Consider the following 14116-nt stretch of genomic DNA (forward strand, 5'->3'; position numbering starts at 1 on the left):
TTGTCGACAAGGGTCCATCTAGTCAAACTATGGTATTTCCAGTAGTCATGTATGGATGTGAGAGTTGGACTATAAAGAAAGCTGATCACCGAAGAATTGATGCTTTTGAACTGTGGTGTTGGAGAAGACTCTTGAGAGTCCCTTGGACTGCAAGGAGATCAACCAGTCAGTCCTAAAGGAAATCAGTCCTGAATATTCATTGGAAGGACTGATGCTGAAGCTGAAACTCCAATACTTTGGCCACCTGATTCAAAGAACTGACTCGTTAGAAAAGACCCTGAAGCTGGGAAAGATTGAAGGCAGGAGGAGAAGGGGATGACAGAGGATGAGATGGCTGGATGGCATCACCAACTCGATGGACATGAGTTTGAGCAAGCTCCAGGAGTTGATGACGGACAGGGAAGCCTGGCATGCTGCAGTCTATGGAGTCACAAAAAGGCGGACATGACTGAGTGACTGAACTGAACTAAGACCTCAACAGTGGTCACTCTAGCACAGGAATTTAGGATAAAGGTACACTACAAAACCAATGGGTAGATTCTGATAATATATCAAAATAAACAAGAGGACTTTAAAGCTCAGAGCCAGAGACCAAGTCAAAAGTTTGGATGTTAAGGTAAAAAGAATCAGGAATCCTGGCAAGGGAATAGGGGAACTGGTCAGAATTCACCCAAAGCTAAGGGAAAATGTTATGGATCACCCGCAGCTTCTTGCTTCATAAAGCAGCATGTAACCTCTTGCCAAAGGTAGAAACTGAGTTAACAGAATCTGACCCTTGAAAATGGAAGATATTAGTGCCATTGTTTTTATTACAGGATACAGAGATATTTAGCTGTGATGCTGGCTCAGTTTTAGTCTTAGCTGACCCCATGGGCAGTTCTGGAATTACAATGGCCCTTTAAATCTGTCCTCAGTTGGGCTAAGAAGGCCAGGCCTTTCTTTGCCAGGCCTTTCTTTCCCTTCATCATTGGGTAAGCGCCAACCTGGGAAGGGGCATGACCCTGAGCAAGGCAGCTGTCTGCAGCTGATGCTGTCCCTGAAGGGACTGACAGTTGAAGGCTTTCTGCCAATAGCATTTCCAGCAGCTGAGACAAGGCCTTCAGTACTGGGAAGCTGACTGGCACAGCTCAGTTCCTACAAAACCATATAAGTCCCTCTTTGAGTTATAATCTCAAAAAATAAACAGAATTTTACTTTTCTGTAAATTAAGAGCTTTGCCATGTCTTTGGTTCCTAAAGGATTTTTTTTCATGTTGCCACATTTGAATTATTTCATTAGCCTTTTTATCTTATAACATTGAATTCTGACATGATTCAGAAATAACATATAAAGTGAATCATTCTACAGATAACTGCGTTAAATTTAGATGGGCAACATCTTTTTGAAATCACAAATTTAGAAAAATTGGAAAATTTGAAATGGGCTTCATTCAGCAACAATAATCTCACTAAAATGGAAGGCTTGGAATCTTGTGTTAACTTGGAAGAGCTCACATTAGATGGAAACTGCATCTCAAAGATAGAAGGTAAGATGTTAGATAATCCTAGAGTCTTAAAATATGAATGTCTAATTAAGAAGAGTAAAAAGTGAGTAACACTGATGAAGGAATTTCTGAAGAGGAAGATCTTCCAAGAAGTCCCAAGAAGGTTTGGAGTAGAATATTCTGTCTAACTCACTTCAGCCGTGTCCAACTTTTTGTGACCCTATGAACTGTAGCCCGACAGGCTCCTCTGTCCATGGGATTCTCCAGGTCAAGAATACTGGAGTGGGTTGTCATGTTTTCCCTCCTCCAGGGGATTCTCCTCACCCTGGGTTAGAACCTGTATCTCTTATGTCTCCTGCATTGGCAAGCAGGTTCTTTACCACTCGTGCCACCTGTTAAGCCCAGAGTATTCTAAACACCTCTTAGTGGAATCTGTGGTTGGTTACTATATATAATGAGCCCAACTAGCTGATTTTCATTTCCTCTGCCTTCCCTCCCATCTTTGAACCCATGTTTACCATCTATTACCAAACCTAGCATGTAACAAACTAGGCAGAAGTCAAGATCTATACCATCGTGTATATATTAATAAATGAATGAATGAGGTATACTTTTGAAAAAGATAAGTACACATACACAAACACACACACACACATCAGCATACTTATCTAGGTTAGGATATTTCTGAATGTGCATTTTGGTAACAGGGTTGGCATTGAGAGAAGGTAAAAATTGAAAACCAAAGCCTGGGAAAGAGACTTTATTTGCTTTTGAGTTGTTTTTAGCATGTATGTGTACTACCTCCTTCATAAAATAGAAATTTTTACTTTAAAAAATTACATTTGAAAAGCAAGTGTTAATTATCTTTAAAAATAGAATGTTTAACAGTCATTATACTTTATTTTAATGGTGATTAACAATAGTTTATAAAAAAGTGCTTGATCATAGGAATCACTTAGGATACTAATCAAATATATGTACAGATTCACAGGCCTCTCTTCTATAGATTTCAGCTGAGTAAGAGGGTAGAGAGGTTTAACTCAGGCATCTGTGTTTAGAACCATCACTAGTCTTCCACTCCCATACAATAGGGTGTGAATTTTGCTTTGTATATACAACTGAGAACTCATTTCCTTTTTATTCCCCGCCATATGCTCATTGAAAGGAAGAATCCTTCAACCTGTCTTTCCCCTATACCCACTTTTCAAAGATAGCTACCCCACTAAACTTTAACAGATATTTACCTTTTTTTTTTCCCAAACACAGATAGGCCTAATATCCAATTTGAAGACTTTTGCTTTGATAATACATCCTAACTGGCCCCAGATTTACTTTCAGCATTTCATAGTCCCATGATAAAGGCTGATGTGAGAGGGGAACATGAATAAAATTTATTGAGTACTCATTTATTTGCCAGTAGCTATAACTGATACTTTTCAAATATCACTCTATTTAATTCCATAGCCCTTAGAAGTAGATTTCGGTATATCCATTTCATGGATGAGGAAAATTAGACTCAGAGTTTACATAATTCTACATAATTTATCTATGGTCCTAAATCTAGTAGTGTTAAATTTGAAATCAATTCTGACTCCAGATTATGGTCTTTCAACTGCATCATCCTATCCACAGTTACAAAGTGTCTACAGTACATATTATATTAATATATAGGGATTAGATTGTAGTGAGAGGTAGCATTTCTGTCTTAAAGTACTTCTAAGCATAAAAAGGTAGAATTAAAGTTCTTTTTTTTTTACTGGAAATGATGCCACAGTAAGGAATACTTTCCAGAGCATTATATTCTAGTTCCTTACCCTTAATGTTTTACAGTTCGGGTTAGTGATTACTTTAAGCTTTGTGTAGAGCTTTATATTATTGTGATGATGAAAACCTTAATTAATTACATCATTAAAAGGTTATTTGAAAGCTTAATTCAATATTCCTACACAGTGCTTTCCCTTAACATCTAAGAAAAATGAGTCTACTTAGAAATCCAAAATTAGAATTTAACATATTAGTTGGGACTTAATGCACATTATATTCTTCTTTAACAAAAGGGAAAACAATGATGATCAATACTATAAAGTCTGTCAAGTGACTTGAACTTAGCAAAAGAAAACAGTAAGACAACCAGCAGCTTATTTTTTAAATTAACCTTTCAGTGCTGTCTGAATCTTTTTTTGAATTTGCTTATTTTTCTAGGCATTTCCAAGCTGACTAAATTAACCCGCCTCAGCATAAATAATAATCTCCTCACTGGTTTGGAAAAGCATACTTTTGATAACATGCTTCATCTGCATTCCCTTTCTCTTGAGAACAACAGAATCACTTCACTGAGTGGTTTACAAAAAGCTTTTACACTAATTGAATTATATGTAAGCAATAACTATATTGCTCTCAATCAGGAGATCTACAATTTAAAGGTGACTATCTGGGGGCACTAATGTTTTTATTTTTCTAAATATTTTATTTATTTATACTACGAAAGTAATACATGCTCACTATATAGAATTTGGAAAATATAGAAAACTGTAAAGAAGAAAATAAAAATCAGGAAAAACAAGGTTTGTTAAAATGTATCTGCTTTCAATTTGTGTACACATACAAACATGTGAGTGTATAACCATAGTGTCCCCAAGTTGATAGCTTCACAGAAATATATTTTAGTCCACAAATAAAATAACCCTATCCCCCATTCCTTCTAACTGTGCCTTCCTTAAGTATTTCCAAGGACTGCCTAACCTGACTGAGGGATAAGATTCATTAACAATTCCTGTTCTCAGAGCAGTTCTTGATTATCTTTCACTGCTTTCTGGTTCTTATTGATAGCTTCTACCCTCTCTGGTCAGCTTTGCCCAGTTTTGCTTTCTATAATTCTCCCCAGTAAACCTCTTATATTGAGGCTACTGTATAACAGGTTTTACTGGAGGTTTTAATAAAATGGCAGTTTACTACAACAAAGAATAGGGATTTACTTCAAATGTAATGTAGGACTTCATAGTTTCTAAAGTTCAAAGGTCATTTCTTACCACTGAGACTCCCAATGGCCTCTCTCCTTTTGCTGATACCACATTGCTAGGGCTTTATCTCCTACCAAAAACTTACATCCATTTCCTATCTTTTCTTGCTTGCAAACTTATCCTCATCATATTCCCCCAATACAACTACTTCTAGAGCTGTAGAGTCAACCTAATCAACAATAGCTACATAATAAACATTTTACATTATAGATGCAGAGTAAGTAGTTTTTACCCTCTCATGTCAGGGCCCTTCCTTCACAACAAAGGCACATCAAAATATCTTATCTAATAAGGAAGCACATTGAAGTCTGCTACTCCCTTACCAGGCAGAAGCACTTCAGTTTTATCCCTCATCAGAAGACTGTGTTTTTCATTGCTTCATTTCACTATTTTATTTGTATATGTGCGTGCTCAGTCATGTCCAGTTCTTTGAGACCCCATGGACTGTAGCATACCAGACTCCTCTGTTCATGGGGTTTCCCAGACAAGAATACCAGAGTGGGTTGCCGTTTCCTCTTCCAGGGGATCTTTCCCACCCAGGGATCGAACTGGCATCTCCTGTGCCTCCTGCATTGGCAGGTGGATTCTTTTACCACTGAGCCACCTGGAAAGCCCATATTTGTATACTACATAATAGCCACATACTATTTAATAGACTGTTATTCCATAAACATAGCATATTTTTTAAACTTTGCTAAGTTCTTTACAAGTCTTTATCATGGGTAATACATTTAGCAGCAGTATCCAAAAAGTGATTCTGATCATATAATATAGACCACTGAAATGCTGCACAAAATTATACCTTTAATAGTCTGAAAGTATACTATAAATAGTACACTTCAAAAATCTCAAATCACTATGGAATGATAGAGTAATTCAAATATTGAAATTCAAGGATGATTAAACTCTTAAGGGGAAAAAAACTGGTTAGAGTGAGTGTATATGTATGTCACATTAAATGTATGTATTTTTATTATGCAGGGTTTATGCAACCTGGTTATTCTAGACTTGTATGGAAACATTATTGTATGGAATCAAGAAAATTACCGGTTGTTTGTAATATTTCACCTTCCAGAACTGAAAGCTTTGGATGGAATCTCAATTGTAAGTTTTTTGTTGACTCATAGCATTTGGTCCAAACTGCATATTAATATATACCCATAGGTCATAGTCATTTTGAATGTTGCTTTATCACTAGTATGTAACCCAAAGTTACTATGCTTATTAAAATCTAGATCCCCAAAGCACATTTTAGATCTGGGCTTTAATTTTTTCTCCTTTGGCCAGTTTTTAATTGTCTAAATGAGGTGGCACAGAAGAGAAGACACTGCTTACATTTATACCCACTGAATTCAATGCCTAACAAATAAAGAGCACAATTTTATGAGACAGCAGTGTTTAGAGCAATAGACAAAAAAACCAATAGGAGACTATTAGCTTAGTCTAGATATGAGGTACTGAGAAACTGAAATGAACCAATGGGAAATAGTATTAAAAATGGAGAGTTGAAAGTTAGAAATACTAGGAAGAATTGACAGAACTTGACAACCAATTAAATTTGCAAGATGAGGAAAGGAAAGAATAAAAGAGGTCTATAAGGCTTGAGTCTATGCCAGTAAGAGATATCATAACAGAAATATTATAGGAAGAAAGTTGTTTCAGGAATAAGATGATTAGTGTTGGACACACTAAGTTTTATACAATAGTGGATCATCTGATTGGAGATGGCAAACAGGCAGTTGAAAACACAGGACTAACTTTAGATATGGACATTTAATTTACATTTGTTTAGATTTGGAAGTAATTTAAAGAAAGTCGTCTAGTTAAAACCAAAGCATGTACCATTGACTAAGGAAAGAGAGTAGAGAAAGTAAAGAAATCTAAGTGAGGCTTTAATACTTTCATTTAGTAAATGTAAAGAGGAAAAAAAGCCACCATAAGTAGATGTAGCAGGAGGTAGAAGGCAATATGATCCTAGAGTGTTTGAGAGGTAAATAAACATTGACTTTAGAAATAACACAGTCCAAAACCTATATCTTGTGAATGAACACAAAGAACTCCAGAGAATTTAAATGCCTTATTCCAAGTGACAGAACTTTTTAATGGTAAAGCACAGACAGCTAAGTCTCACTCTGTCTCCAGGGCTTCATGGATATATAATCATACCAGGAAGTAAGGTAATGTCACTGGAAGTTCCAACCTTCTAATCATGGTTGATTTTCCTGGCAACCAGTCCCCATTCTCAGGGACTTTCCAAAAGTCATCTTGTTAAGATAAACTCAGGTGTGGTTGAAAGGCTTGTTGGGAATAGCAACACGCTCCTTTCACCTGATGGTTCTGGAGCTATTTCAGGAATTGAAAACAAAAACTGCAATATTATAATAAAAGATTCCCAGATGTGAGAGTTGGAACATAAGGCTGAGCACTGAAGAATTGATGCTTTTGAACTGTGGTGTTGGAGAAGATTCTTGAGAGTCCCTTGGACAGCAAGGAGGTCAAACCAGTAAATCCTTTAGGAAATCAATCCTGAATATTCATTGGAAAGACTGATGCTGAAGCTGAAGCTCCAATGCTTCGGCCACCTGATGCAAAGAACTGACTCATTGGAAAAGACCCTGATGCTGGGAGAGATTGAAGGCAGGAGAAGAAGGGAATGAGAGGATGAGATGGCTGGATGGCATAACTAAGTCAATGAACATGACTTTGAGCAAGCTCCAGGAGATGATGAAGGACAGGGAAGCCTGGCGTGCTGCAGTCCATGGGGTTGCAAAGAGTCAGACATGACTGAGTGGCCGAACAACAACATGGCTCTAATACAGGAAATTACAATAGTTTTAGGAGCTATGTGCCAGGAACAGTAGACGAAGACCAAATGTATATTTCTTATTGTAAATCACAATATCACAGCTCATGCCCTTGTCTTTTTACAGCAAAATGATCATAAATTCAAAAGATTTTGGAATATTGCTATAATCCCATTCAGTTATTATACGGTCCATAATCATGGAAATGTCTCACAGGGTGAGGCTACTCAGATTTACAGCTTTCCATTGGAGACTTTTGTCAGTTTCCTAAAACAGGAATAGTCTCAGAAAACATAGCTTCACCCTTTCAAGCATCTGCTATAATTGAACTGAGACAATATCAACTCTTGCTCTACCCTCTTTTGAGGTAATATAAATAATACTGATTTCCCTCATTACATTACGTATTTATTAATTCCTTTACCCAAAACTTCCCTTCCCCATTCTTTCCATTTATACCCATATTTTTCCACTTCTGGAAAGGACATTAGGTTTGGCCACTGTGCTGGTCTAGATTGCAGACAGCGATACTAGTCTACCATATATCTCCCCTCAGCCCACCTCCCTTAAAATAGGGCAAGGTGATAATAGGTGCAAAACTAGTGGGCTATTTTTGCTACCAGGGAATACAGATACATTCACTGTTAATTCCAATTTTGCCAGATGGAGTGAAGGTAAAATCTACCCCCATCAGGCCTTTAGGAATTCTGACAAGATGTTTAAAAGCATAGTTTCTTGCTTAAAAATGATCCCTATTTCTAGCACTTATAATTGCAGGTGTGTTTCTGTGACCACTGCATCAGGTAGGAAAAAAAAGTTGAGGTGATGTGAGGAAGAAAGAAAGAGAAAGTATAATGATTTTACCAGCATCATCCTTCCTTAGTAAGAAGTGCATAGTCATATCAGCATCCTTCCCCTGTCCCCAGATCCACCAGAAAAATAGACGTCTATCCATCGCAGACACTCTTTTTAGCTCCACTCATGTTCAATGAGTGTGAGCACAATCAGAAAGACGTGTAAGGCAGACCCCAGACTGTCATGATTCTATCTCCCCCTGTTTTAGACAACCAATGTTTTAATTGCCCACTCCAATTCTCCATCAAACTACTACTCTGAAAAGGATAGTTTCCTGTCCATTGTTGCACAGTATGGCTGTAAGGCATGTTCCTTGGTCTGAAGAAATAACCAGCAACTGTCCAAATTGGTGTCATATCTTCAGTTCCAGCTCTTTTATAGCACTATGTGTATTTGCATTTACACTGGATAAGCAAATCCCAGTCCAGAGTCAGTATCTATTCCTGTCAGAACCTATTTGTAGCTCCCCAGGGCTACCAGCCTCAGTCTGACTTGCCAGCTATGTTCAGGGCCTTCCCACAGGGAAATCTGCCACACAGCCATCTGCAGTCTCTGTCTCTTTTGCTGGCAGATGGAACAGTGCTTATTGGCATTTTGTACCTAAGAGGGTGCAAGAGGAATATCTCTCGATTCAGCCTATCTCTGCATTGCTGTAGACCCCCAATGTCCACCTATTTTATAGACGCAGGTGGCCACCTTAAGTGAACATATGGGCCTATCTGCTTGTCTATTTCAATCACCTTCCAAAATTGAAAGTGAGTTCAGATGGGCATCAACGTGCCCTACTTTAATATACTCACCAATTTCCATAGGGCTGTGCCCCATATGGACATCATTTTAACAGGTCAGGTTTTCATCATTCTCCTGTCTGACCATATGGCAAGCAGGAACAGTAGATGAAGGTTTCTAATTATTATCAGAGTAACACACCAGAGAACTCACCACAGTGCTGTTCCTCAGGTCCCAAGGTCCCTAGCTGGTCTGCCTTCTTCTCTGAACCTTTCAGTCTCTTATGTGTATTTTATATGTAATATCCAGAGGGTTTGGCTATACTTAGTATGAAATAAGGAGAAATCAGTCCACTCCATTTTGACCTGGAACCAAAGAATTAAAGACATTCAGTCATCTGTAAACCTGGAGAAGGGCGTGGCAACCCACTCCAGTATTCTTGCCTAGAGAATTCCATGGACAGAGGAGCCTGAGGGACTGCAGTCCTTGGGGGTCACAAAGAGTTGGACACAACTGAGTGACTAAGCACAGCAGAATCATCTGTAAGAGAGGACATCACTTTCTAAATATCCTCATACACAGGAACCAGCAGAGACTGAGTGTGCAAAAGATTTGTTTGGTGGCAGACTGACTTCTGATATGATTGCTGAACGACAAGGACACTCAAACTTCACCCAAATGCAAGAACTAAATTGGACTTCATCATCCATCAGGTACAATCATTTTAGTATATGATATAGATATGATATTATGAGGGCTTCCTTGGCAGCTCAGTGGTAAAGAATCCATTCGCCAAGCAGATGTGAGTTCAATCCATGAGTCAGGGATATCCCCTAGAGTAGGAACTGGCAACCCACTCTGGTATTCTTGCCTGGGAAGTCCTGGCACAGAGGAGCCTGGCAGTCGCAAGGACAATGAGGTCGCAAGTTTCAGACATGACCAAACAACAGCAATTTGATATTGTAATTAAATGTGTAGTCATTATTATTTTTGTAAGGTTTGTAATTTATACATCTTATCCAAATATAGCCAGTAATTCAGAAAATTGACTACCCTAATTGACAATCTCATATTAACTTTACCATCTTTGAAGTGCATTAATAACTTTTATTATCACACATTATGATTAAAGATGTCAACAAGCTCTAAGACTTTATATTTCTATTTTATTTTATAACCAAGTTTTTAAAATGGGAACATACTATGTTTGCTCCTCACATTGTATCACTCTAATCCAGCATTATCTGGCTTTCACTGCTAGCATTCCTCTGATGCTGTTCTCATGAATGTTTTCATTGTTAGATAATGATAATGGTTAACAAATCCTTTTCTCTTCTTTTTTCTATTCTGTACTCTTCATAGGCAGATATCTTCAGCCGCTGTTTTAATTTATGATGAACCCCTAATTTAGCCCGAACCTGGGCTCCTCATTTGAATATTTGGTCCCTAGATAGTATCGAGGAAATAACATTCTGCTGTTGTTGCCCAAGCCAGAAATCTAAGGTCCACTTCTCTCTCTCCTTTGTCCATTTTTAATTAATCACTACATTCTACAGAGTCTGTGTCTTAAGTATGTGTCATAGTTCCCCTCTACATTCTTTCCATAGTCATTGCCATTGTCCTAGATTGGAGAATTACCTATTTTAGAAACTAATGTTTTTTGTCTCATATAACCTTACCTGCAAGTCCATCTATTATCCATACTGCTTACTACAATGCAAGTTTTATCAGATCACCTCCCTTCTCAACATCGTTCAGTGGCTTTCCACTGTAGAGAGAATAAAATTTTAAATCTCTTTGTATGACATGGGAGGCCCTTTCATTACCAATCCATTTTTATCTCTTGTAATCATTACCTTTACTGCACCATAACTCTATACTCCAGAAATTCTAAAATATTCTATTCCTTAATCTCAGTCACAAAATGCTGTTTCATGTTTCTGCCTTTGCTTGCAGCTGTTTCACTGCCGGGAACTCTTTCTTGCCTGACAGATGCCCCAAATTCTCCGTCTCATTTTAAGATCTTTCTCCCCAGTGAAGTCATTTCTGACTTCCCCAAATAGGTTTTTCTTTCCCTAAAATGCCGTTGTACCTAATCGTATTGTGGCAATTTTCCTTTTTTTATCATAGTTTTTCTGTATCCCGTTTCTTGAGTGCATGGACGGTGTCTTTCATATTTGTAGACTTTCTAAACACATTGTCTGCACTTAGGAAATAAATAATGAAAACATGTTGAAAGAATAAGAAACTTACTAATGAATAAAGTATGTTATAATTATAACTTAAGAGTTGAGGATTTAAAGATGTGGTTAGACTTTTGTGCAGCAAAGGAAACCATCAACAAAATGAAAAGACAACCTACTGAATGCGTAAAATTATTTGCAAATTATATGACCAACAAGGGGTTACTATCCAAAATATATAAACAGTCCATACAACTCAATGTTAAAAAAAAAAAACCTGATTAAAAATGGGCAGAAGATCTGAACTGACATTTTTACAGAACTAACATATGACCCAGCAATTCTATTCCCAGGCATTCATCTGGAAAAAAAAAATTAAAAATACTAATTAAAAAAAAATGCACCCTATGCTCATAGCAGCATTATTTACAATTGCCAAGATATGCAAGCAGCCTAAATGGCCATAAACAGATGATATGTAAGATGTAGTATATATATACATATGTACAATGGAATAGTACTTAGCCACAAAAGAGAACAGAATTGTGTCATTTGCAACAACGTAGGTGGAGGGTATCACGCTAAATGAAAATAAGTCAGACAGAGAACAACAAATACTTTATGATATCACTTGTATGTGATCTAAAAAATAAAACTAGTGGATATAACAAAAAAAAAGACTCTCAGATACAAAGAATAAACCTGTGGTTACTGGGGAGAGGGAAGGGGGGAGCAAGATAGGGGTTGGAAAGTGAGCTACATATAGCCTGTATAAAATAAATAAGTTACAAGAATATATTGTACAACAAAGGGAATATCGCCAATATTTTATAATAACTGTGAATGGAGTGTAATCTTTAAAAATTGTGAATCACTATGTTGTACATCTAAAATTTATATAAACTTACACATCAACTACACCTCAATTTAGAAAAGAAATAAATGAAATAAATTTGTATATCTTAAAAAAGAAGGAATCAGAGCAAGGTGATTTAGCTTTATGCTCTTCTTCATAGCTCAAATGAAGGTAAAACAGTTTTAAAACTATCAACTAGGAATCAAGCATTCTGACTAATTATCAAAACATCCTTATAAGGTGGAATGCCATAAAAGTTTTCAGGAGATTACACAGAAAACTGTTTTCAAAGACCTTACCTACTTTCTCCTTTTCTTTCCCATCCCAAACCCCTTCCTGGCATTTCAGAAATAACCTGTTTCATATATATCCTCTACAGTTTACAACTGAAAATCTTTTGGATTACTGTATCAACTTCACTTAGATTTCATGAGCACGTATGTGAATTTATAAAGAAATTGGATGTTTCTTTTGTGATAGTGCTGTTTATGTGGTAATAGACATATTTCTTAAGTCAATGAAATTCTATGTCATTTTTCTTACACATATACCCAACAAAAATATGTATTTATCTGATCATTTGATCCATACATTTTATATTATGGCAATTCTTTTTCATAGAATTTGTCAGATAAATTTTTCAAATGGCTTTGGTGTTACATGTGAGAGATTTCACCAATATAATATGCCTATTAAAGTTATAACTGTATTTACTCTGTCTCAATTCAGAACTGTGGATTTGATTCCAGTTGACCAATTTAGAAATGTGTGTAATGTGAATCTACAGAACAATAATCTTACCTCATTTAGTGGATTAATCTATCTGCCTAATGTGAAGGTGAGTCACTCACAAATTTTCTTTTTTTCTTTTAAGATTTCCAGTGCAGCTTGTAATCTTCTTTACTTTGGACTAAAATGTATATTCATGTCATTAAAGAAAAGAAATTATTTTTCCTAAAGCATTTTTTCACCAAGAAAAAAAGTATTACTTCCCAAAGTGATTTCAAATGACCTTAATTTTTTTTCATTTATTTTTATTAGTTGGAGGCTAACTACTTTACAATATTGTAGTGGTTTTTGCCATACATTGACATGAATCAGCCATGGATTTACATGTGTTCCCCATCCCGATCCCCCCTCCCACCTCCCTCCCCATCCCATCCCTCTGGATCTTCCCAGTGCACCAGGCCCGAGCACTTGTCTCATGCATCCAACCTGGGCTGGCGATCTGTTTCACACTTGATCGTATACTTGTTTCAATCCTATTCTCTCAGAACATCCCACCCTCACCTTCTCCCACAGAGTCCAAAAGTCTGTTCTGTACATCTGTGTCTCTTTTTCTGTTTTGCATATAGGGTTATCGTTACCATCTTTTAAAATTCCATATATATGCTTTAGTATACTGTATTGGTGTTTATCTTTCTGGCTTACTTCAATCTGTATAATGGGCTCCAGTTTCATCCATCTCATTAGAACTGATTCAAATGTATTCTTTTTAATAGCTGAGTAATATTCCATTGTGTATATGTACCATAGCTTTCTTATCCATTCATCTGCTGATGGGCACCTAGGTTTCTTCCATGTCCTGGCTATTATAAACAGTGCTGTGATGAACATTGGGGTGCAGGTGTCTCTTTCAGATCTGGTTTCCTCAGTGTGTATGCCCAGCAGTGGGATTGCTGGGTCAAATGACCTCAATTTTATGTGATTGTCTTACAAGCAGTGAATCTTCCTCTCTAAAAGGAGATGGGATGGAAAGCTGCCTCTGTTGTTAGTGAAGTTGGAGGGCACTGTGGTTCTCAAAGCAGCCTCATTGCCTCCTGTCCTATAGCTTTGAGACATCTACTTAGGCCTTTTAAACCTAGGGAAATAACAATCTCTCCAACTAAAGAGTTATTTCATCTAAATAAAGAAGTCAGGAATACAGATTGAGAAAATTGAGCAGCTTCTAGGGTCTCCATTACTTTGTCTGAAATGGTGTCATTTCTCAGTATGTCAAATAATAAAAAACACTTTCAAAGTCAAACCCAGACAATTTGGGATATAAAAATTTGTCATTTTAAAAACTAATATATTAAATTATGTTGTATAGTCCAAGTTTTATCCATAGCATCTTAATAGTTTTTAGGATGCTGATAACCTCAAACCAAAGATATATATACAGCATCATTCATATTTTAATAGCT

At 36.9% G+C, this 14116-nt stretch overlaps 1 protein-coding gene across 1 annotated transcript in view; it reads left to right on the plus strand.

The window, feature by feature from the left end:
• The window catches only part of LRRC9 (leucine rich repeat containing 9), a 103280-nt gene that overhangs the window by 66565 nt on the left and 22599 nt on the right, over positions 1-14116 (plus strand). The window contains exons 20-24 of the mRNA XM_065940612.1: positions 1348-1525; positions 3686-3906; positions 5485-5607; positions 9474-9604; positions 12660-12768. Of these exons, the coding sequence (XP_065796684.1) occupies positions 1348-1525; positions 3686-3906; positions 5485-5607; positions 9474-9604; positions 12660-12768 (762 nt within the window). The remainder of the gene's footprint in view (positions 1-1347; positions 1526-3685; positions 3907-5484; positions 5608-9473; positions 9605-12659; positions 12769-14116) is intronic.

The sequence above is a fragment of the Muntiacus reevesi genome, chromosome 7 (assembly GCF_963930625.1).
Source record: "Muntiacus reevesi chromosome 7, mMunRee1.1, whole genome shotgun sequence".
In the NCBI taxonomy this organism is placed as follows: domain Eukaryota; kingdom Metazoa; phylum Chordata; class Mammalia; order Artiodactyla; family Cervidae; genus Muntiacus; species Muntiacus reevesi.